The sequence below is a fragment of the Daphnia pulicaria genome, chromosome 7, assembly GCF_021234035.1.
Source record: "Daphnia pulicaria isolate SC F1-1A chromosome 7, SC_F0-13Bv2, whole genome shotgun sequence".
In the NCBI taxonomy this organism is placed as follows: Eukaryota; Metazoa; Arthropoda; class Branchiopoda; order Diplostraca; family Daphniidae; genus Daphnia; species Daphnia pulicaria.
In genome coordinates this window covers 13,812,544-13,835,623 of record NC_060919.1, presented here as the reverse complement: position 1 = coordinate 13,835,623, position 23,080 = coordinate 13,812,544, and the positions used below count along the sequence as shown (strand labels likewise).

The 23,080-nt window shown below is 41.4% G+C and overlaps 5 protein-coding genes across 5 annotated transcripts; 2 read left to right on the top strand and 3 right to left on the bottom strand.

The window, feature by feature from the left end:
* The first annotated feature begins 32 nt into the window (after nucleotides 1-32).
* LOC124350613 (ribosomal protein S6 kinase beta-2-like) lies at nucleotides 33-3,563 on the top strand. Its single transcript, XM_046801397.1, has 9 exons — nucleotides 33-274; nucleotides 358-410; nucleotides 505-960; nucleotides 1,023-1,151; nucleotides 1,221-1,311; nucleotides 1,387-1,503; nucleotides 1,571-1,702; nucleotides 1,792-1,899; nucleotides 1,966-3,563. Exons 1-9 carry the CDS (start codon nucleotides 182-184, stop codon nucleotides 2,380-2,382), a joined length of 1,596 nt encoding a protein of 531 aa, XP_046657353.1. The 5' UTR covers nucleotides 33-181; the 3' UTR covers nucleotides 2,383-3,563.
* Nucleotides 3,564-3,869: 306 nt separating this feature from the next.
* LOC124350612 (SET domain-containing protein SmydA-8-like) lies at nucleotides 3,870-6,510 on the bottom strand. Its single transcript, XM_046801396.1, has 8 exons — nucleotides 6,031-6,510; nucleotides 5,766-5,958; nucleotides 5,557-5,706; nucleotides 5,215-5,492; nucleotides 5,073-5,152; nucleotides 4,735-5,011; nucleotides 4,439-4,653; nucleotides 3,870-4,359 (listed from the first exon to the last, which is right to left on the bottom strand). Exons 1-8 carry the CDS (start codon nucleotides 6,204-6,206, stop codon nucleotides 4,130-4,132), a joined length of 1,599 nt encoding a protein of 532 aa, XP_046657352.1. The 5' UTR covers nucleotides 6,207-6,510; the 3' UTR covers nucleotides 3,870-4,129.
* A 964-nt stretch (nucleotides 6,511-7,474) lies between these two features.
* LOC124350619 (SET domain-containing protein SmydA-8-like) lies at nucleotides 7,475-9,850 on the bottom strand. Its single transcript, XM_046801407.1, has 8 exons — nucleotides 9,514-9,850; nucleotides 9,253-9,445; nucleotides 9,051-9,194; nucleotides 8,726-8,997; nucleotides 8,583-8,662; nucleotides 8,233-8,509; nucleotides 7,942-8,156; nucleotides 7,475-7,876 (listed from the first exon to the last, which is right to left on the bottom strand). The coding sequence occupies exons 1-8, from the start codon at nucleotides 9,678-9,680 to the stop codon at nucleotides 7,644-7,646; spliced, it is 1,581 nt and encodes a 526-aa protein (XP_046657363.1). The 5' UTR covers nucleotides 9,681-9,850; the 3' UTR covers nucleotides 7,475-7,643.
* Nucleotides 9,851-10,709: 859 nt separating this feature from the next.
* Nucleotides 10,710-12,780, top strand: LOC124350603 (probable serine/threonine-protein kinase DDB_G0284251). Its single transcript, XM_046801382.1, has 3 exons — nucleotides 10,710-11,041; nucleotides 11,119-11,582; nucleotides 11,661-12,780. The coding sequence occupies exons 1-3, from the start codon at nucleotides 10,806-10,808 to the stop codon at nucleotides 12,605-12,607; spliced, it is 1,647 nt and encodes a 548-aa protein (XP_046657338.1). The 5' UTR covers nucleotides 10,710-10,805; the 3' UTR covers nucleotides 12,608-12,780.
* A 4,262-nt stretch (nucleotides 12,781-17,042) lies between these two features.
* LOC124350605 (SET domain-containing protein SmydA-8-like) lies at nucleotides 17,043-19,436 on the bottom strand. The gene is made up of 8 exons (XM_046801383.1): nucleotides 19,002-19,436; nucleotides 18,735-18,927; nucleotides 18,504-18,656; nucleotides 18,150-18,427; nucleotides 18,004-18,083; nucleotides 17,657-17,933; nucleotides 17,377-17,591; nucleotides 17,043-17,310 (listed from the first exon to the last, which is right to left on the bottom strand). The coding sequence occupies exons 1-8, from the start codon at nucleotides 19,196-19,198 to the stop codon at nucleotides 17,078-17,080; spliced, it is 1,626 nt and encodes a 541-aa protein (XP_046657339.1). The 5' UTR covers nucleotides 19,199-19,436; the 3' UTR covers nucleotides 17,043-17,077.
* Between the last annotated feature and the right edge of the window lie 3,644 nt (nucleotides 19,437-23,080).

Genomic DNA, 23,080 nt, shown 5'->3' with positions numbered 1-23,080 from the left:
TAATTTTACTGGCTAGTAACTCGTGGCTTACGTTTTCCCTTCACAAACCTTCTGCTAGTCTTCTGTGTTTTTGAGAAATTAAGAGTTGATTCATCCAGTGAAACGTAGTAGTATCTCATCTCAAAGGCGTAACTTTTTAATCTTACCTTCAATGTAAAAGTTTTTCGTTCATTTCCCAAAAATGGCTGGAGTTTTTGACATCGATATCAACGATTTGGATGGAAACAACGTGGATCTAGACGGAGAGTCTGATGACGACGTGATTGAAGTTGAAGTAAGCTCCTTTCAAATTTGATTCCAGGTCAAGTTGACCTATTCCTTGGAGTCAGTTTTCACATTCCATATTTGTTTATTTAGCAAGACCAGCTGGTTGACAAGGCACCATTCCTGCTTCCGTCTTCCTATATGGAGTAAGTGCACCAATAATGTAGAACAATCCCTCAAATGAATACCGTGAAGGGTATTTTAAATAACTTTGTGTCTTGCTTCGTTTGTTTTCAACAGCTCACCAGATGTTGAAGCTGTTCAACTATCTGAGACCACAGTAAATCCGGGTGCAGAGAAAACAGGACCTCAGGACTTTGAATTGAGACGGGTTCTGGGCAGGGGTGGTTATGGCAAAGTCTTCCAAGTGAGAAAGCTGACAGGGAAGGATTCAGGGCACATTTTTGCCATGAAGGTGTTGAAAAAAGCAACAATCGTCAGAAATCAGAAGGACACAGCTCACACCAAAGCAGAGAGAAACATATTGGAGGCGGTCAAGCACCCGTTCATTGTTGACCTTATTTATGCCTTTCAAACTGGAGGAAAGCTTTATCTTATTTTGGAATATCTAAGTGGAGGAGAATTGTTTATGCATCTTGAAAGAGAAGGAATCTTTATGGAGGATACAGCAAGCTTCTACCTAGCAGAAATCATCCTTGCTCTGGAGCATCTCCATTGCCAAGGCATCATTTATCGGTAATTCCATCTTGATTTTATGGGTGTTGTGTTTCTGCCTAACCAACGAATTTCGACCTTAGTGATTTGAAACCCGAGAATATCTTGTTGGATGCACACGGCCACGTTAAATTGACCGATTTTGGTTTATGCAAAGAATCTGTTGAAGATGGTGGCGTAACGCACACATTCTGCGGGACGATCGAATACATGTAAGTTCCTATACCAATAATCTTTTATAAAATTGATACGATCACGTCGAGCCTTGATGTCTGCAACAGGGCCCCGGAGATTTTGACGAGAAGTGGTCATGGAAAAGCCGTTGACTGGTGGTCCCTCGGTGCCCTTATGTACGATATGCTGACAGGAGCGGTAAATCTAATTTTCATGTTGACATCGGACCCTACAGTTGTATTGACCCTCTGTTTTTGTGTGCTCCTCTATTAGCCGCCATTCACAGCTGAAAATCGAAAGAAAACGATCGAAAAGATTTTGAAGGGGAAGCTTAACTTGCCACCTTATTTAACGCCTGACGCCCGCGATTTGATCCGTAGGCTGTTGAAGGTAAGATAATTAGATTGCGTTATCACTCATTTTGCAATGTTAATTATTGGCTTTGTTTATTTTGCAGAGAGGTGTTGTTTCGCGTCTGGGCAGTACAGTAGCGGACGGTGAGCCCGTACGAATGCACCCATTTTTCAAGACGATTGACTGGAATGAAGTGGCCTGTCGCAGACTGGAGCCGCCCTTTAAACCTTGCCTTGTAAACTTGCAAGACTTATTTGGCTTGATTATGCCTTGACACATTCTTATCAGTAGTCTGAATGGTTATGCAATTTTCCAAATGTTTAGGCTAGTGCCGACGACGTGTCCCAGTTTGATACCCGTTTCACCAAGCAGACTCCCATCGACTCGCCTGACGATTCTACTCTTAGTGAGAGTGCCAATATGGTTTTCCAGGTATGAGAATCCGCATTGTATTTTTGTGGCTGATTGGATTAAAATTTTATTGTAAAATTTACATAGGGATTCACTTATGTCGCACCGTCGGTTCTGGAAGAGATGCATCGACCACAAGTGATCAAGGCCCGATCCCCCCGCAAAGGAATGTTCACACAGGGTCACAGTATGACTACTCCGTTCGGCGGACATCGCCAGCCGTTGGTGGAAACGACCCAGCCTTCCAATGGAGTGGCGTGTTCCAGGACTACGGGATTCTACTTGAATCCCGTTCCCCAACAGCAGCAACCACCGCAGCAGCAACAACAGATTCATCAACAGCACCACCAGCTCCAACAACACCATCAGCAACAAGCGCAGCAACAGTTTGATGACGAAGAAATGGTTTGGCATGACGAATCGCAGTCCATTTCGTCGGCGGCCATTCCCGGGGCCAGTCAGCACTTCTACCCCAGCAACTTTCCGCTACCGCCTCATTTATGATGGGACGGGCCCCACACCCAGCGCGATAGATCAATACTAGTTTCAATGGTCTATTATTACAACTATTACTACTTCTACTACTACACTACGCTAGATATAATTTGGGTTGCAACCTCGGCTCATTTCCCTCCCACTTCCTCTCCTCCCCCTCAGCCCATGCAAAGCCAAAATGCAAAAGAGAGAAAAATTCAACGAGATGTGAAATTTGTATAGTTCATAATAGCCAATAATCTGTCCCTCCTTTTCCCCTCTTCTCTTGGCTTTCCTTTCGGGTAGCTTTTTTGGTGATCCCTAGAAGAGAAAATCTACTACCCACGAATATTAAAAACTTCATCCCTCTCTCCCTAGAAACGTGACTTATTCAATCTACAAAATTCCCCTCATTTTTTAAAAACTTTTGTGTTTAATCTTGTTTTAGGTTTCCAAGTTTCCGTAATATTCCTCCTCTTACATCTATTTTTTCTTCTAAATTTTTCAGTTGCTCATAATCCTACCGCTATCCAGCCTAATTCCCGTTTCCTCTTTATTCAGTGCCTTAATTAAAGCAAGAGAACTTTAAAGAATTCTTCCTTTTATAACACAACTTGCGAAAAACTGATCGTCTTTTTGTTCGTCTCCAAAAAAAAAAACAAAATTGTGAGCTTGAGAATGAGTGAGTTAGGCCCAGAAAGGATAAGATTTCGTGAAGGTTGTCCCCCTCCATTCTGTTATGTTACTCAAAAAATAAGAGAGAAATCTACACTAGAAACATATTACTGTGGGAGCTAAAAGAAAATGGAGACCGATTGGATGATGTGACGTGTCGAAATGAATTTCGTCGCCGATTCTTCCCAACTCCTCCACCCGTTCCAATTTAATTTATCCAACCATTTTTTCTTTTTGTTTTGTTTCTTATGTGTTTGTGTGTCATGTCGTCCCGAATTTTTCCTTCCTCATTTCTAAACTAAAATCAATTTTTTCCACTTTTTTCCTTGTCGATGTTAGGACTCCAGAAAGCTCAAAAATGACTTCCCACCCGATTATGGTAAACGATTTGTGTTGGTACGAAAACACACACACACGAACATATCGACAATTCAATTATTTGAATGCGATTCGCCCAATTATTATTATTATTCTCTCACTATATTTTTTTTTTATAAATTAGATCCGCAAATTAAAGAGTCAAATAGTCGAGCCGACCAGCGCTTTCATGTCTCTCCTTCAGCAACTAACATTTCGTTCCAATAGTTAATGATTTGTGAAGATGTACAGATTGACACATCAAATCCCTTTTACATTCATTTTCTCTCCTCTCCACCACTTACTCGCTTGATATATGGACGCGCTGAGTGATTCACCGTTCATCCATTTTTTGTTAATTTGCCTAATGAAAAGTGTCGATAAAAATAACAAAATTGTTTCCTTTTTTTAAGAAAGTAAAACAAATCGTGTGCGAAATGAAAGAAAAGTGAAAAAGAAATTAAACAGAAGAATTTTTTAAGATCCTGCAATGCTGGAGACGACGAAAAGATTAAGCAGACAATTAATTAATTAAGTTGAAAACAAACAAACAATTTTCTTTCACTCCCTCGTGTGTGTCTGTCTGTGTGTGTGCAAGTTGGTGTCCGTCAATCCATCTCTACCCCACAAGAAACCCCCTAGCCCCGATTTCAGCCCCCCCATTTGTATACGTGTTACTTTTTTCGTGACGCAAAATAAACGGTTTGGAGAGCAAAACATAAAAATGTATTTAAAAACTATAGTGTCACATGGTTGATATCCAACGTTGGATTTGCTCCATGGCTTCAACAGCACTCACAATTCCTCCTGTCGACGCAGGATCTTGCAGTGAAAGGATTTCAATCGACTCTGATAAAATGTCTCGAACGATTTCGATTTGTTTCTTGAAATGGGATAAAATTTTACATTGACTTTCTTCGAACGACCTTTGGGCCAGCAGCAACAACGGGGCGTACATCTCGTACATCGTCACTCCTGCATGGGCATTTGATTACGTAAGGTGAGTGAATCATTTTTGTATGTGTCAATTTAGTTTAGTTAGAAGAAAACAGACCACGTATTCGGGTGAGGCCGGGCTCGACGATATCGGCGACAGACAGTAATCGCCGGCAGATGTCAACTTTCCGTTCCAGCTGTTGTGACGTCATAGTGTTGAGTAGAAATCGTTCGTTTCTCCCGTACAAAGTGCTCAGCGATTGCCTGGCTCTGGTCAACAGGAAGTGATTGGGATGGAGTAGCGAGGCGTGTCGACTGAAGAAATCTTCCAATCTATTCCGTCATAATCAATCGAACAAAAATTTGAAAAACAAACCTTTCCTTTTTACAGCTGTTTTTCCCCCTCATTTTTACTTTTCCACTTGATCGGGTTCGATGGTTTCCAATTCTTCTTTGAGTTTGTCAATCACTTGTGTCACGACAGCTGCCGTCAATTTGTAAGGACATTGGGAACATTGCCAGTTAGTTTCTGGCTCGTCCAGCGGCCGTTCAGGTAACACGACGCCATTCGAACAGTTTGGGCAACGCAGGGCCGATAAATAAGTCAAACATTCCGTCGGATCGGAGCACCGGGAACAATCGCATTCGAACAATTTGCTCTGACGCAACACGGCCCTTCGCTCTTTAGTCCCTATACAACGAAAAGAAAATTTGTGTTGATTGCATAACGTAATAATTACGGGGTTTAATACCTTCCAGGGGTAAAGTGTAGCTGGTGAATATTTGTTCCCCTTTAATGATTGGAACTGAGGCTCGAACGGTCATCGTGTAACTATAGAAAATTTGAATAATCAAGTTTAAGTCTTAACAATTAAATTTAAAGGAATTATTTACTTGGCATCGATGACGTGCTGCGTATTGGCTACGCAGTTGTGTGACATCATGGACGCCAGGGGGAACACACCCAACACTTGTTGATATTGATTCCCGGGAAGTCGAATTTCAAACGCGTTGACGTCTATGACGCCGCAGGAAGCGTGAATTTCCTCCTCGCTAAATCCATCCGCCAATCCGCAAATTTTGCGGAGAAATTGAACAACGTTCACTTGATAGATTCTCCACATGTCTGACTGTCGTCGCAAGTCGTTGTGGTTCTCCAATATTTTATATTCCTAATTTAAAAAATTGAATTGTAAAAGTACAAAATGATTTTTTTTTTAACTTAATTGTCGATACGTTGAATAATTTTGGCTGCGTAGTTTTCAGTAAGAGTCCTCTGAGCGGAGTAATACATTGGTAGACCGGATGCATTTGATGGACATCATTGATTACAATGCAAGATTTAGCTCGACTTAGAACTAAACATTCAGCTTCGTGTTCAGGGCTCTTTATAATCAAATTTTTAAAATCAAAATGCACTAATGTACAAATCGATAGTTGAATACCTTTGCGCATTGCTCCTGGCAAAATGGGAAATTGCAATTGGGGCAGCGAAAGAGGCTGGCCTCTTGTACACGATCCAGACTGGCATAGCACTTGAGACAACAGGGTGTGCAGCCCTGTTTGGGTCCAGTGATAACAGCCGTTTCTCCAAAAATAATTTCTCCAGGCTTGAGGTTTTTACTCGCAAAGATGCAGCTGCGGCGCAATAAATCTTACGTATAGTCTTGTATTTATTTAACACGGGGAAATGGCTATTAATTAACTTACCGTCCGAATTTCTCGTCGTGAACAATCTTGTAGGGCTTGCAGAGACTCTTGTGGACTAGCCAATGTTCTTTTTGGTGTTCCTTTGAGCAGTAGGAAATTTCACCGCATCCGCCGCAGATTTGCGAGGCTTCCGCATGACACACTGCGCAACTGCCGTTCGATTCCGTTCGATTCATTTTTTAAAAATTCCCGTTTTTTAGGCGGCCTAGTAACAAATAAGAAAAGGGACCCTCACAGAGCTGCGAGTAAATGGTTGCACAACAATTTCTTCTGGACGCCCGGATACAAATGAAGCTGCTGGACGAAATGTATCTTTAGTCTTTTTGGGACTACTCCACTTATATGGGGGGTCGTCTGGTGGTGGCCTATAATGAGTCAGCAGAGCTTCTTCTTCTTGTTTGGATTGGCTCACGAGAGTCTGCCCGTGCTGATGAGGTTCACAATGGAGAGCCAAGTTTAATGTTGTTGTATGCACACAATGTCATCAGCCCATCCATCAACTTCAGCGTCGCCTTGTGTATGATAATCTCTTCTCGCAGTTTCATCTTCCGCATTTCATTTGAATAGGGCGACACGTGTAGAAAACATTAGAACTTTATATTTGTAAACAGGCATCCTTTCGTTGGCTGGGCGTATAGAACTAACGTCGTCCTATCGTATCCTTCCTGGAAGGCGCTGGAAGGGTAAACTTGACTAGGACAATAGTTGCGGCGAAGGTTAAAATCGACTGGAATTTTAGATGGAATTTTTTACACATTGCAGCACGTGTCGGGTTCGTTGTGCCTAGCCTGGGAATGTTTTTCTTCTCTCCTGGGGTCGTGGAGTCACAAAAGACCTAGTGACTTTCAAACCTGGCCAATTTCTTTGGCAAGACGGCGCCGACGGTTATAACTTTTTCAATGGCTTCATCCGCATTTTCTCTCGTTCCGCATTGGATTTCATCAAATAAATTTAAAAATTAAATTTAAAAAAAAAATTATTTTATTTAATTTTGTAAAAATTAAATTAAATTAAATTAAATTAAACATTTATAAAAATTTTTAAAAATAACTGACTGCCACACACCTGGTTGTAAAAAATACGTTTTGTTTATTCATTTTAAGACAATTTGATGCGGTAGTGTGGATAACTAGTAGCCGGATAATTTTACAGTTTTGTTAACTTGTAATCAAAGCTGCGTCCTTCCTTAAGAAGGACTGCTGTGTATCGTCTTACTCGATATATATCTACCAGCTGGAACAACAACAACAAACTTTATTTTTATTTTTTTACTGTTTGGAAGGTAAACAACATTTTCTAGCGTCTACCATGTCATTCCATTCCCGAGTTTTCACGTCGGGAAATTTTGATCACCGCGGCATCCCAAACTTTTTATTTTCGTCTGCGATATTTTTATTTAGTTCAAACTATTCGGGGCATGTGGCGATAAACAAACGTCCCAATCCGAGCTGTTTGGGTTATTTATTTAAGCACAGATGAATCAACATTACCATATAAGTCGTTTTTTTAAATCCTTGTATAACGCTCACGGGTCCTCCTACTATTTATTACGTGTCGGTAACTTTGAAAGACTGGGATCACAATGGCTAGACAAAGCGAATGGGTGGGGGCCGTTACAAAGAATACATCCAGCGCTGAATTTGCCCCAGGGATTGAACAGCTGCCGTCCCCATGGCCCCTTCCGTCGAGGCGGGATCTTCCAGCGAAAGGATTTTGGCCGATTCCGACAGGATCACTCGCACGGCTTCGATTTTCTCTTGGCATTCCGCCGAACTGATTTGGCCGGCCTCGAACGCCCGTCTGGCCAACAACAACATTGGAGCGTGCATCTCGTACAGTGTCACACCTTTAGACAACAATCAAATTGCGTGTTTAAGTGATGTGAAAAGATAATTCATTTACTTCATATACCTCTGATTCGTGTCAAGCCGGGCTCGACGACATCCGCCACATCCAGCAACTGCCGGCAGATGGCAACTTTTCGTTCCAGCTGTTCCATCGTCAAAGTGTTGAGTAAGAACCGCTCATCCCGTCCGTACAATTGGCTCAGCGACTGCCGGGCGCTCGTGAACAGGAAGTGATTGGGATGGACAAGTGAGGCGTGCCGTTTTAGGAATCCTTCGTATCTATTTTGCATATAAATCCGTCGCGATGAAAACGCGCGAAATTGTTTTTTTGAATCAATTCGATTATAAAATATACTTTTCCACTTGATTGGGTCCGATGGCTTGGAATTCTTGTGTGAGCCGGTCGACCACTCGGTTCACGACGGAAGCCGTAAGGTTGTAAGGGCACCGGGTGCATTTCCACTCGGTTTCCGCCTCGTCCAGCGGCCGGACGGGCAGCACGGCGCCCGTCGTGCACTTTGGACAGCAGAGGGCCGATAAATAAGTTGAACATTCCGTCGGATCGGAGCAGCGGGAACAATCGCATTCGAATAATTTGCTGTGACGCAACACGGCCCTTCGCTCTTTTGTTCCTGGAAATTGTTTTAAAAAAAAAAAAAGGTTTTTACAAGGTTTCGACACGCACACATTAAAGTGCTTCAATACCTTCCAGCGGTAAAGTGTAACTGGCGAATATTTGCTGGCCTCTATCGATCGCAACTGTTGCTCGAACCGTCATCTGATATCTGCATGCGAATAATTTCAGGTTAATTAGACTCTAAATCAATTTGGGATTAATAGAATTTTACTTGTCGTCGATAATATGGTGAGTGTTTGAAATGCAATGATGTGATAGCATCGAAGCTAATGGGAAAATGCCCAGCGCTCCTTGGCCGTCTGACAATCGAATTTCGTACGAGTTGACGTCGAGGACGCCACAGGCCGAGTGGATTTCCTCTTGACTAAATTGATCCGCCAAATGGCACGAATTCCGGAGAAATTCGACGACGTTGACTTGGTAAACGTCCCACATTTTCGACTGTCGTCGCAAGTCGTTGTGATGTTCCAATTCGCTGAATGCCTTTTGCAAAATGATTAAGTTTACTTAATAAGTAAAAGTCATTTCTGAAATACTTGGAATAATTTCGGTTGCGTCGTTTTAAGTAAAAGGCCCCGCAGTGGAAGAATGCACAGGTAAATCGGGTGGAATTCGTTCATGTCGTCAATGTGTGTTTGAGCTCGTCTTAATACGAGGCATTCGGCTTCGTGATTTGGACTCTGATGTAATAATTATTGATTAAATGAAATGAAATGATTTGCTAAATTATCTTTCAACCTTTGCGCATTCTTCTTGGCAAAATGGGAAGTCACATCCGGGGCACCGGAAGAGACTGGCCTCTTCCGCATCCTCCAGACTGGTGTAGCACGTAAGACAACACGGACGACAACCTTGTTTGGGTCCCGTGATTAAAGCCTTGTCCCGAAATATTATTTCACCCGGTCTGATATTCTTGGACGCCACCATAAAGCTATTTCAATCCAATGTGCATTATTTTAAAACAATTTGAATCAGTGCAAACGCAAAGTTAATTGATACCGTCCGAATTTCTGGTCGCAAACAATCTTGTAGGGTTTGCATTGACTCTTGTGGATCGGCCAATGTTGTTTCTGGTGATCCTTGGCGCAGTAAAAGACTTGAGCGCATCCGCCGCAAATTTGGGAGGCTTTCGAACAACAAACTGCGCACAATTCCGTTTCGTCCATTTCGATAATCTCTGCAATCAAACTGTTTTAAGGCTGCACAGCGTAGTGAGACACTAATGGAACACTATGGAGAGCTGCCGTGCTAGAGTTGTTGTCCGATCAAACGTTCCAGCTGTCCCTCCTAATACGCCAAGATTTCTAGACATCTGATGGTGGGAAGCTTCTAGAAATGTCTTGTAATACCTTCTCGATATTGCGTCGTAGTTTGCAGCCCGCCTTTTATTTTTCCTTATTTTCCTTTTTTTATGGTTTTGTTTTAAAAACAGTCCCGTACGTGCTGTTGGTCATGAATTCATCCCCCCGCTAAAACGGACAAGCAGAAAATTCTATTTCCATATCGATGCGATGTGTACGTGGGAGAGTTCGTTGGGGTTTGTGGCTGATGGGCATGGCCCAAATAGATTCAAATTAATATCTCCGACGACGAATCGTGTCAGCAGCTCGTCCATTCTCCGCACTGCAACCTTAACCGGAAAAGACTTAATTAAGCGTTAATTTAAATTAGATACAGGGAAATTATTCGACATCGGATATACGTAGTCGCAATTGTTGCTCTAAATTTAGATGCCATAACACGTGTGCGGGGTTGTTGACGAGTTGAGTTATTCACGAAATAAGAAATGCGCCGTGTGAAATGTAAATATAGTGGTGGGGGAGTTGTCAAGGGTCTAGGTCGACTAAAGTCAAGCGATTTGACTGCTGCTGGGCGAGTTCCGGCATCGCATCCGCGGATGTTGACTGGACGGAAAAAGATTGAAACGACGGAAAGATATATCTCTCTCTCATCATCGCATGTGAATGTTTTCGAGTATTTATGCTATGACGTTTTAAATGGTTTTGGACAGATGCCATATCTTTGTGGACGTTCAAGTTCATCTCACAGCGTATTGAAATTGTTTTTTTTTTCTTTTTGGCTACAATAGCGCTTCTTTTTAAAATAATTCTGCAATGGCAACGTCAGATTCGTTTCGTGAATTTCATACATTATCAGTTAAATATCTAATATGATTTGATTGTGTGATAAAAGATTGTTATCAGTTTTATCAGCTTGGGTCGCACTGTGTCGGTGCGTGAAACACGTACATACAAGTTTGATGTTTATCAGTTACATTAGTGAACGACGAAATGGCGGATTCTTACCCAAAACCTTTTTCGAATAAAATCGAGTTGGATAAAAACAAGGTACTCGGTAGAGGCAATTCAGTGGTTTATAGTGGGTCTTATGAACGTCATCCAGTGGCTGTCAAGAGAATTGTAGTGGATACATTGTCAAAAGAAGATCGAGAGGTAAAAACGCAAGTCAGACTTGATCACGACAACGTCCTGAAGATTCTGACTGTTGAACAAGATGCAGATTTCAGGTAGTCACAATATTCGCCATATTAATCGGCAATCTCAGCCTATTATTGAATATCATTCGGGTTTATTTTTGTCGCAGGTACATCGTTCTGGAACTGTGTACAGGCACACTGGCAGATGTTTGTAATAACAAATATCAAGGGCCTGATTTACCGTCAGATTGCACGGTGCTGATTGAGATTGCCACCGGGCTACAATACATCCATTCAAAGAAATTGATTCATCGGGACATCAAACCTGAAAATATTCTCATTTCTTTGGATGGTCGAATCAAGTTGTCCGATTTCGGTTTGTGCAAGGAGACTAGCACCAATCACACGTATCTAGTCAGTGGCCCATTGAAAGGAACAGGAATTTGGATGGCGCAGGAAATGTTGAACATATCCGTAACTGATTCAACTCCAATTAAAGGCTCAATTCAAAGTGACATTTTCTCGGCCGGATGCGTCTTTTTCTATTTTGTTACAAGAGGAATCCATCCATTCGGCGAAGATAATTTAATTGCCGGAAATATCATTAAGGACACCCCAGTTAACTTTGACAGTATATATCGCGATATTTTATTATATAGTTAAATGTGGGCATCGTGTCTATCTAACGTGTTTGTTTTTCTGTTTCTAGAATTAAATAAGGGCAGTTTCAGCTTCGATGTCATTCGTCAAATGCTTCGACATCAACCAAATGAAAGAATTGATTTGGAACAAGTTCTTGACCAACTTAAATATCAACTTACATTGCAACCAGGCTATAATAGGCTAGCAAATGTCGTCCGTCGCATGAGTCAGAAGAGTGCTATCAGCTATGGGATCGATATCTACAATTTACCGTTTAAAGAAGTTCGGAATCGGGACACCCAACGTGTCGACCGTTTCTATTTCGGTAAGACCCCGTTGGCCAGCAACAGCAGTATGCAAAAGACCATCTTGATAGTGGGTGACCGAGGTTCAGGCAAAAGTAATCTGATCAATGCCATGGCAAATTACGTATTGGGCGTCGAGTGGAAAGACGACTTCCGTTTCAAACTGATTGACGAGGATCACAACCAAATGGACCAAGTGATTTTCTACCATTTAAATAAGAAGGAAGGATCTCGGATTGGCTGTCCTCTGACTATTGTAGACGCACCAACGTTTACTGGCCACCAAGACAATGACGAAAAAATCTATCTACGAATTAAAGATTGTTTCCGATCCTCAAATGAGATTGAAAAAATAAATGCCATCTGTATTGTTATATACTCGTTCCACAGCACTCTGACGCAAGAGCAGCGTAACTGGATTTCCCACATACGGAACATTTTTCGAGATATCGAAGATGAAATTCGATTGCTGGTGACTTATGATGAAAATTGTCTACCCGACATGAGGACAGTCATAGAGGCCGACGAGATATTCGGTCCATTGGACCTTCCGCATTATTATTTTTTTAATAATTTAAATTTCTTCCCGACCAACACACCCGACCACAACACATACAAACGAACTTTTTTTGACATATCTGTGAAGAATTTTGCTAAATTTTTTTTCCATTTGGAAACTCTCTTGTTTAACCTGAATCCAGCTATTTAGTAGGCATATGATTTATGATGATTTTGACATGTCCAGCATGTGCACTACCGTTTCGGAACTTATTGACTTAGAGTAATGAGTCAAATTTAATGTTTTATCACCCAATTTTTTTATTATGTTTGTTGAACTAACTACCGTAATAGCTTACTATATATGCATGCTACTGTATAAGTTTAAAGTAATTTTATTTTAGAATATCAACTGACAGAACAGCTATGCAGAATAAATCGTTAAATCAGAAATTTTAACACGTTCAGTTTCGCTTTTGTTCATCTAAATCTGTCTAAATCCGTGATCTGTTCTCTATTCTTCACGACCATCTTCCGGAAAAGTTCCCACAATTTCTGCTGGCTCTGATGCAAGTGTCCCATTTCCCTTATTTGCGCCAACTAGTCTGCTCTTCCAATCGCCAGCTTCGCTTCACAGGTTCGCTGCAGTCTGTGTGTGAGGCAAGGCTTGTATTTCGACTTTATTAAGATAACGTAAAGACGCGTAAGGACTAAAAATTCTTTGAGCATAACCTTTCATAGTTTCAAAAATTATTATTATTTTATTTTGTTTACAAAGGGGGTGGGACAGGCGCCTATCTCTTATTCTTATCACTTTGTCACAATTATTTTGGTCGACAAGTTTAAAGTGAGAGTGTTTTATTTGACTTTCGTTTTTTGGTATGTTCCGTTTAGCGACATGACTATGATTGCAGCACTTGGTGATTAACTGCTTTGAAAATTGATTTACACCGCAAGTGATTGGGATCCCAAAAATAAATAAAAGAGAAATCAGAAAGCAAGTCGAATTTGATCACAACAACGTCTTGAAAATTCTGACCGTTGATGAAGATGAGGATTTTATGTAGTCACCATTTTATTTATAAAAACCGTTTAAAACACAATCTTATTATCTATATTAAAAAGAATACCATTCGGGTTGATTTGTCCCACATCGGGTATTTGCTCGTTTATTCAACTTATTATCGTCTTCCACACATTCAATCCACCGCAGATTTGCGAAGCTTCCGCACGACACACTGCACAACGAAAATAATAAAAGTCGTTTTTTTTTTGTTTGATTCCGGCGGACTATCTTCTTGTACTATCTTCTTGTACTATCCAGTGCTGAATTCGCTTCATACATTCTAAAACTGCCATAACCATGGCCCCTTCCGTCGAGGCAGGATCTACCAGTAAAGGAATTTTTTCCGCTTCCGACAGGATCACTCGAACGGCTTCGATTTCCTTTTGGCAATCCGCCGGATTTAATAAGCCGTCCAAGATATCCGACTCGATCTTAGCGGTATTCTTTGCCGCCAACTCTAGCATCAGTTGCTGTTTTTTTCTTTGACCCTCGACCATGTCCTTTTTCAGGTCAACCCATTTTTCAGTATGTTCGTCATATACCATCGTAATTGCTGCGTCATTGCAATACTTGTCGGGCGGCGGCGGATAGTTGGTGGACGTGTCCACCCATACTCCGTACTTTTCATCCCAGATGATCGGATTAGTAGTATCGTCCGGTAATTTCATTTTCTTGGCTGGGAGCCACTTTGATATAGTTTTCCACCAGTTGTCGTTAGCTAGCTTGGGCGTAGTATCAATTGTGCTGAATGGTACCGGAAGCTGCTGATGGATCTCTTGAAAGAATGACGAAGGTAGTAATTCCATCTTGCCATATTGTGGCTGCTGCAACTTGACTCTCTGGTAAGGATTTTCCCTGGCACTAAAAAATGCTGGATTCTCCCATTTGGTCGGGGGATGGGAGTTGGGTAGCGGCGTCCTGGGCGCCAGTTCAATCACATTTTTCTCAAAAGGATCGGCTTCGGTAATCGGCAAATGATTGTCCTCCAAAAGCCGATTATTATCCATCTTGGGTGTGGACCCAACTTTGGGTGGGACAGCAAGTGCTGGGTCCTTTTGACCCAAAGGTGTGATCGTCCCATAAGAAGTATGCACAGTTGATTCCGTCCAATCAGGATCTTTAAGTGAAGGAAATTTCGCAGATTCCGAAAGGATCGCTCGAACGGCTACGACTTTCTCATTATATTTCGCCGGACTTAATAAGCCGGCCAATCTATTCGCTTCAAGATCACCGATATTTTTTGCAGCCAAATCTTGCAAAAGTTTCTGTATATTCTTTTGGCTGTGATGTTGATGTCCGGGTGGTCCAAGATTGACCCCATCCATTTCCTTCTTCCGGTCAACCCAATTCCCGGTTGCTTCGTCAAATTCCATCGAAAGTGGTGCTCCCTTCCAATTATAAAACTTGTCGGGCGGTGGTGGCGGTAAGTTCCTCGACGTGTCCTTCCAAACTCCGTTCTGTTCATCCCAAATAATAGTCGGCTTTAAGTCATCGGGTAATTTCATTCGTTTGGCTGGTAGAAACTTTTTTAACTTTGTCAACTTATTCCACCAGGTGTCATTATTATCCAGCTTTGGTTTCTTATATTGGATTTGACTAGGAACAGGGACTTTTTGGCCCAATGGATTAATCCAATTGGATTCCGGCACAGGTGATTTGTCTTGATTAGGACTGTCTGGTAGTACTGTCATTAGGCCTTTTGGCTCGGCCATTTCGGTTGTCTGGTAAAAATTTTCGTTTGGAACTGCGTATTCAGGTTCAATGACACTGTAATAATAAGGATCGGTTTCGATCATCGGTAATACTTCTTTCGGCGCAGCAATGCGGTTGGGATACCAAATTCGTAATAGGGCCTTTTCTCCCGGAACTGCTGCCGTAACATTTTCAGGAATCGGCAAATGATTGTCGGCAACTAAGAATGCTTCTCTCGGCACTCCGTTTGGGAACCAAATTTCAAGTTGTTTTATTTCGGCCGGTGTGAGCGGTTCGTCTACTTCCGGAACTGCTGCCGGAACAGTGTCAGGTATGATTGGGTTTACAGTGGACAAGCGGGAAAAATCCGGGTACTTTGGTTTACTAATTGTTTCCGACTCTAGACGGATCTGATAATCGTGTTTATTTTCTAGAGCTTCAACTCTCCGTTCCAACAGGTCGATATGTTTTAGCTTCCGGGAGCGATTAGAGCAACTTGAAACTTGTGGCACGGCCGGCACCGATTGAGGTGATGTCGGGGCACATATGAATGGATTTTTAGACTGCTGGGACAAGGGTGGAATATGTACAGCAGCAGCCGTCTGGGACAATGGTTTAGCTCCTGAATTAATCGTCTGGTAAGATGTCTGGAAATTACTTTCGTAATTCGAATACTGTCGGGTATGATGGTCGGGGTTTAATTCCGCCATTTTGTTTTGCATCGGTTGCATGGTGGGTTGCAAATTCTGCTTATTAGCATTACGGTCTGGTATGGTGCCGTAAAACCACAAACTCTTTACTAAAGCCCAAAGTCCGTTTCCCATATTGCGGTTGAACATTTTGACTTTGAGAAAACTGCGATTACTCTATTGGAAATCGGTGTCCCTTATATAACCTTTGGCTTCGATTCGCCATTCGCAGCAGCCGTTTGGCTCAGTTATTCGATTATATTTTAAAAGCGTCAAAGTTTATGTCATTCAATTATAGCTCATTCGAAACATAATTTTATTACGCATATATTTCAAAAAAGGAATTAACTTTTTAATTAATTGTGATCGAATTATATTAAAAATAAAAAATTCCATAGGGGCTGCCATCTACTATTGCGTAATATGCATACTACGCAGTATCCATGTAAATACATTGTCCTATGTTCCTATTACGCAATATTGCGTAATAGGAACATTCCGTTGATCATCAATTCAATGAAATGGAATTTTACTGGGTCTAATTTAAGTTGAATAATTCGCGTAAATTCAATTTAATTCGAATTAAAGATAATTTGGAAAAGCAGTAAAATGTACTGCGTAATTAAAATAAACGCCCGTCTCATATGAATATTTATCATCTTACTAAGTCAAAAACAGCTTGGGAAATGACGTAAGAGGTTATAAAGGAACTGTGTTTTATTATTTAACTGTGATCGAATTATATTCGAAATAAAAAATTCGTTAATATGCCTAAATTGCCTAAATTACGTAATATGCCTACTACGCAGTATCCATATATTGCGTCATAAAAAACATTCCGTTGATCAATTCAATTAAATAATCTTAGTGGGCTTAATTTAAGTTGAATAATATGCGTAATTTTAATTAAAGATGATTTCCAATTACAGATCATTTGTAAAAGCAGAAAATGTACTGCGTAATTAAAATTAACGCTCGTCTTATGTGAACATTTGTCATCATATTCATCCCCAGAAACTGCTCGGGAATGACGTAAGAGGGCGTAAAGGAGCTGTGGTGATTTCACTGTCGGTTCATTTGACAGTGAGACGTAACTTTTCTTCTATATTTAAAAGTGCTGCTGTAATTTCCAAATGAATGAAAGGTAATATCATACATGAGGGAGGGTTATTCTAGGAAATCAAACAACTGTGCTGAGAAATCAATTCGTTTATTTTCCCTTATTACTTGTGCATCACATGGATGAGATCCATCGCTGGATTTGATCCAGGGCTTGAACGGCCGCACTACCCATGGCCCCTTCCGTCGAGGCAGGATCTTCTAGCGACAGGATTCTAGTGGCTTCCGACAATATCGACCGGACAGTTTCAATCTTCTCTTTGAATTCCGCCGAACTGATTTGGCCGGCCTCGAACGTCCGTCTGGCCATCAGCAACATTGGAGCGTGCATCTCGTACAGCGTCACACCTTTATTAGTCAACAATCAAATTGCTGTTTAAGTGATGTGAAAAGATAATTCATTTACTTCAATACCTCTGATTCGTGTCAAGCCGGGCTCGACGACATCCGCCACATCCAGCAACTGCCGGCAGATGACAACTTTTCGTTCCAGCTGTTCCATCGTCAAAGTGTTGAGCAAATACTTTTCATCCCGTCCGTACAATTGACTCAGCGACTGCCGGGCGCTCGTGAACAGGAAGTGATTGGGATGGACAAGTGAGGCGTGTCGACTTAGGAATCCTTCGAACCTTCCGGCCCCAAAAAAAAGGTTTGATTGCAACTTTTATAATCAGATTTAAAAATCTCAAAATACTTTTCCACTTCGTTGGGTCCGATGGTTTCGAATTCTTCTTTGAGTTTGTCGACGACTCGGTTGACGACGACGGCCGTCAATTTGTACGAGCACAAATTGCATTTCCATTCCGTTTCTTTCTCATCCAGCGGGCGGATGGGCAGCACGAAGCCCGTGGGGCATTTCTGGCAGCGCAGGGCCGATAAATAAGTTGAACATTCCGTTGGATCTGAGCAGCGGGAACAATCACATTCAAATAATTTGCTCTGACGCAACAGAGATCGACGTTCTCTCGTTCCTGTAATTATAAATGTATAATCAGAGTCATTTTCAGTTTAACGTAATAATTTAATTGGATTAAATATTACCTTCGAGCGCCAGGGCATAACTGGAAAAGACTTGCTCTCCTCTCATAATAGGAACTGAAGCTCGAACTGTCATCTGGTATCTATTACATAAGAAATTTGATTAGGTTTTTATTATTTCGGTATCAAAGTTTTGAATTGATTTCTACTTGGCATCGATGACGTGGTTCATATTAGACACGCAGTTGTGAGACATCATCGAGGCCAGAGGGAACAGACCGAGGATGCGTTGCTGGCCACTATTGGGAGGTCTGATTTCATAGGCATTGACGTCCAGGGCCCCGCAAGCCGAGTGGATTTCTTCCTGGGTAAATTGATCGGATAATTCGCAAACCTTGTGGAGAAATTCGACAACGTTGATTTGGTAGACGCTCCAATAGTCCGACTTTCTCCTCAAGTCGTTGTGGTTCTCCAATCCGTTGAATTGCTATTTATTATTACAAAACGGACTGTGTTTAATTAATTATTTTAATTAATTAATTTGCTGTTTTTTGGTTTTATACTTCGAATAATTTGGGCTGGGTCGTCTTCAATAAAAGTCCTCTGAGTGGCGAAATACATTGGTAGACCGGATGCGATTTGCTCATGTCGGTTATGGTGATGCGCGATTTGGTCCGGCTCAAAACTTTGCATTCCGTTTCGCCATGTTCGGGACTCTATTATTACGTATTTTGACGGACGGACCGTTTTTAGAAAGTCAAAGTTATTGTTATTGTTTGGTTATATGATTTTACCTTGGCACATTTCTCTTGACAAAACGGGAAATTACATCCAGGGCACCGGAAGAGACTGGCCTCTTCTACATTCTCCAGGCTGGTGTAGCACGCCAAACAGCACGGCAGACAACCTTGTTTGGGTCCCGTGAAAATGGCCTTTTCCCGAAATATGATTTCGCCCGGTTTGATATTCTTGGACGCCACCATGATCCTAAAAGATAGAACACGTTTATATAGTCACGATATGTTTTTATTTTAAATGAATTCTAGATATTTATTAAATACCTGCCATATTTCTGGTCGAAAACAATCTTGTAAGGTTTGCACTGGCTCTTGTGATTGGCCCAATGTTGTTTCTGGTGTTCCTTTGAGCAGTAGGAAATTTCACCGCATCCTCCGCAGATTTGCGAGGCTTTTGAACGACACAATGCGCACACTTTGCTGCTGATGCCGTTGGCCGGCGATTCCGCTCGATTCATCATCACAATTAATTGATCAATAAGGCGCTGCGTTCAAGTTTAATTGCACTGATTGTGTGTTGGGAGAGACAATGCTGCGTTATATCCCGACTTGCGTGATCCAATGTTCCAACTGCGTCCTGACACGAAGCGTCTGGATTTTTCTTCGACTTTCTGGTGTCGAGTCCCTTTTTTGTTGCTGCTATAATTAGAGCTTCTCTCTCTCTACATATATACACAGGGTCAAAACTGGAGAGTCCCATTATTCTATTTCCATATATCGGCGTTCCTCCCCCACACGCCACTGTTGAGAATGTTACACACACAGCGCAAAAGTCGGTCAAGTCTGGCGCTTATTCGACCTGCTGCTGGCTACTATATCCGACACTTTCAAAAATGGGACAGTTAAAAACAGTAGGTCAGAAATTCAATATTATTTAGAAAGAAAAGAGAAATTCAAATATGTACACAAGATGAAACATTATCCAGAAAGACACGCCCGATACCATGTGCGCTTCTGTGATTCAAATAGGCGGTTGTATATGTATAATAGAGTCCTAATAATCATCCCCTTACAGCGTCTCCTATTGTCGCTTTTCACCCCAACAAGCGACGTGATAACACACCTTGAACCACGACGACGGGGTTACACAATGGGAAGGGGGGACTATATGTACAATCACGGCTTTATCTTCTTCGGAGAAATATGTACTAAGACGGAAGAAAGTTTTTTTTTGGGGGGTATTATTATAGACACACTCGGCCGTACTGTATGGGTCTATCCGGCTGTCAACGGGCGCCGGGTGTGGTCTTTCTACCAGTTCAAAGAAGATAAGACTCTTATCTCTCTCTACATGTCCATAAGCGCCTATTATTATAATAAACAAGCTATTATGAGTAATATCTCGTGTTTGAGGTTATTCAGAGACCTTACAGCAGCAGCTCTTGACATATAATCCCGATGCAGATTTGATGTTGAATGACCAAGTAGTGTACGTAGTGCCCTAGATATCTACATTTTTAAAAAGTGGGTGGAATTAAAAGAAAAGGAATTGGGAGCGAGAGAGACTTTATCCGTCAGCTGATCAAAATGGCCATAGCGAGCAAAACTATATATATTGGCTGTTCTGCGTACTAGTTATATAGCCAATGATTTCACCTCAGCAGCAGCAACAGCAGCGAGTAACAAAATGCGAGAAATAGGGCGTGATGCGCAGCAGCAGACACACACGAGTCACTAGTCCCGCGTGACCCCATTCCCGCGCATTCACAACATTTCTTTCAGTTCCCCCATTTTCTATATCGACTTTAATCGAGAATTCTCTTTTTTCTCTCACCGTCTTGGGCGACTCTTTTAATTGCGTGAGCAATTTTCTTTTATTGTCATGACGACAGGAAACGGCTGAATTTGATTAACTGTAAGCGCCATTCATTTATATTATTCTGTGTAGTTTATAGTTGATGGCTGGTAATTTTACATGAACAACAACATTTAGCCTGAGATTATTAATTCCCCGAGTTGGACGCGCTTTGAATTTCAATGTCGTGGCGGCGAATAAAATCGAAATATTTTTAAAAATAACAACCCCCGATAAAAGCGACTGCCGTCCAACAACATTCCTGGAAACGATATAATTAAGAAACACAAAACTCGTTATTATTATTATTATTTGAAATTGTTTCCTGTTCTCTGGATCAACCGCAAAAATGAGTCACTCGCCCAAGAAGTGTTGTTGCCGGAGCAGATGGATTGAATTACAAACCCAACCCATTTGAACGCAATTCAACAACTTTTAAAATAAAGCTTTGAAAATTCTTTGAGAGCGATCAATATCTAAATATTGTGGTCCTTAACACGAATTTTCAGCGCCAAATGGGCGTGTCCGTTGTGTACAATGCGCCGCCTGCCAGTTGATCCGCGTAGATCCGCAATCGTGATTTAACAAATGCGTACGAAAAAACAAGGAGGATTTGCCGCCACGCCCAGTGGGAAAAAGGCGTTTGAAAAATTCAAAAACCTTTTTATTTAAGTTTTAAAATGTTGGGTCGATTTACAAGTGAAATTTTTTTTTCTAAATTCCGGATAAGGATATAGCGTGTTGTCATCATGTGTGCATGTCGAACAAACAAATGCCGCCATGCAGATGAGAGAGACTTCAATTAATCTATAGCCGAATTCTCTCTCTATGTTTTATTGCCTTTGTCAACTTTTGAGGTTTTCCTACTCCCCTATATAGAGATATGGTGTAGTCTAGAATGTGTGTGACCGGTTTTTCTTGTTATTCCAGTCAATATTGTCCTCAAGAAAAGAAAAAGAACGTCCGTATTATTTTTGGGTTTGATTTGAATATTCCCTTTCACGTGTGTACACTTTCTCTGATAACGGTTGGAGAGTTGCTGATATAGCCTAGTCTCAGCCACTGGCGTTATAGACGAGAAAGTCAAAATAAAAATCTCAAGGAAAAGTTTTTTGGATAAAACAAGTTTGTCTTGTGAATTTACATAAGAGATATGAATCTGAATATTTCACGATTGAACGATCCGAGTTTTTATGTACATGTATGGGCCGGCCGTGCAGTTAACTCTTGTTTAACACGACGACCTTATAGTGTATTATAATTTGAACTGTGTGTATAGAAAGAGGCTGATCAACGTCAGGCCACATTTGCGCGTTCGGCAGCCGAGAGGCTTATGACAGATGGGATTTGACGTGTCAAACCAACGGGCCATTGAACACAAACATGACCAACTTAACAAGAAAAACCGGCTTATTGTGTAAGAGAGTGGATGATCCGTGATCATTATTCAGTTTCCAACTACTGTGCGATTCATAAGAAAGTGTCTGAGCTGAGAGAGTGAAAAGAAAGGGAAAATCTCGACAGCAGCTAGTGAGAGTGGATGCAATTTTTCCAACGCCCAAATTTTTTCAAAATAAAATTGAGCGACCATCCATCATCGTCTTGGGTTTACACAAAAAATAAAACAATCAAATAAATATCCAATAGCTTCTCTCTCTCCCATTGGCAGCCATACATGATGAAATTCAATCCGCCGCGTTGCTGCTGGGAAATCACACCCCCCTCTTTGAGCTGCTGCTGCTGGTTGATGATGAAATGAACGGAATTTTTCTTTTGATTATTATTTTCGTGTGTTATTTCAGCGCGACTGCCAAGGACTCTCTGGCCGTCTCCCGTTTCAAAAGTTTTCGTAAGTGGCCCTCCCATGAGGCCCCTGCTGCAATCTCGTTGATGAATGCGATGAGAAATAATATTAGCTAATTGTTATGTGGAGACCTTCGCGTCTGCTGGTAAATAAATAATTTGAATGCAAGAAAAGAAAGGATGGACCTTGAGGACATGCAGATGACTGTCTTGTACTGTTATTTATAGTTTGTCTTGTGCACGGAAATTTGAAATTAGCGCGCGGATGAAATGTGAAATTTAAAACGGGACCAGCTGCTGCATGTAGATCTCGTTAATTAGGGTTTGTTATTTTCTTCTTTTATTCTGGAATAAGACGAGTTCATGTAGTACTATACTTCATCCATCATTCATCATTGATTTTTCTCACGGGTGTGAAGATTGTAGCGGCCAGTCTGGCGCGTTAGATTCTCCTTGTGTGTGTGTGGATTATGTAAAACTATTCATTGTGTGTGTTCCTCCTGGCAGAAGAGAGCCGATAAAAACCCACACATTCCAGTTAGAGATAACGTCGTTTACCCATGGATTCCCAAATCGCCGATTGAAATTTGATGCCTCTTGCAGATAAAGTCAATTACCCGCGTGTGTGTGTGTGTGTATGTGATTTTGTAAGCGGTATTTTTATTTTCCCTTCCATTTTTAGTACATAGCAGCAGTGGAAATGTTGTTTGGAGAAATCACAGGTGTTGCGTTATTGCGTCGAGTC

Excerpts from the sequence above, each read along its gene's own strand:
- LOC124350613 (XM_046801397.1), top strand. The coding sequence starts at position 182 with ATGGCTGGAGTTTTTGACATCGATATCAACGATTTGGATGGAAACAAC. Across the intron at positions 961-1,022 it reads TGCCAAGGCATCATTTATCG|TGATTTGAAACCCGAGAATA; the intron begins GTAATTCCATCT and ends TTTCGACCTTAG. Across the intron at positions 1,504-1,570 it reads TGATCCGTAGGCTGTTGAAG|AGAGGTGTTGTTTCGCGTCT; the intron begins GTAAGATAATTA and ends TTTATTTTGCAG.
- LOC124350612 (XM_046801396.1), bottom strand. The coding sequence starts at position 6,206 with ATGAATCGAACGGAATCGAACGGCAGTTGCGCAGTGTGTCATGCGGAA. Across the intron at positions 5,959-6,030 it reads CACGACGAGAAATTCGGACG|CTGCATCTTTGCGAGTAAAA; the intron begins GTAAGTTAATTA and ends ATTGCGCCGCAG. Across the intron at positions 5,707-5,765 it reads GCCAGGAGCAATGCGCAAAG|AGCCCTGAACACGAAGCTGA; the intron begins GTATTCAACTAT and ends TTGATTATAAAG.
- LOC124350619 (XM_046801407.1), bottom strand. The coding sequence starts at position 9,680 with ATGGACGAAACGGAATTGTGCGCAGTTTGTTGTTCGAAAGCCTCCCAA. Across the intron at positions 9,195-9,252 it reads GCCAAGAAGAATGCGCAAAG|AGTCCAAATCACGAAGCCGA; the intron begins GTTGAAAGATAA and ends TTATTACATCAG. Across the intron at positions 8,157-8,232 it reads GGACCCAATCAAGTGGAAAA|ATACGAAGGATTCCTAAAAC; the intron begins GTATATTTTATA and ends TATGCAAAATAG.
- LOC124350603 (XM_046801382.1), top strand. The coding sequence starts at position 10,806 with ATGGCGGATTCTTACCCAAAACCTTTTTCGAATAAAATCGAGTTGGAT. Across the intron at positions 11,042-11,118 it reads GAACAAGATGCAGATTTCAG|GTACATCGTTCTGGAACTGT; the intron begins GTAGTCACAATA and ends TTTTTGTCGCAG. Across the intron at positions 11,583-11,660 it reads CACCCCAGTTAACTTTGACA|AATTAAATAAGGGCAGTTTC; the intron begins GTATATATCGCG and ends TTCTGTTTCTAG.
- LOC124350605 (XM_046801383.1), bottom strand. The coding sequence starts at position 19,198 with ATGATGAATCGAGCGGAATCGCCGGCCAACGGCATCAGCAGCAAAGTG. Across the intron at positions 18,657-18,734 it reads GTCAAGAGAAATGTGCCAAG|AGTCCCGAACATGGCGAAAC; the intron begins GTAAAATCATAT and ends ACGTAATAATAG. Across the intron at positions 17,592-17,656 it reads GGACCCAACGAAGTGGAAAA|GTTCGAAGGATTCCTAAGTC; the intron begins GTATTTTGAGAT and ends TGGGGCCGGAAG.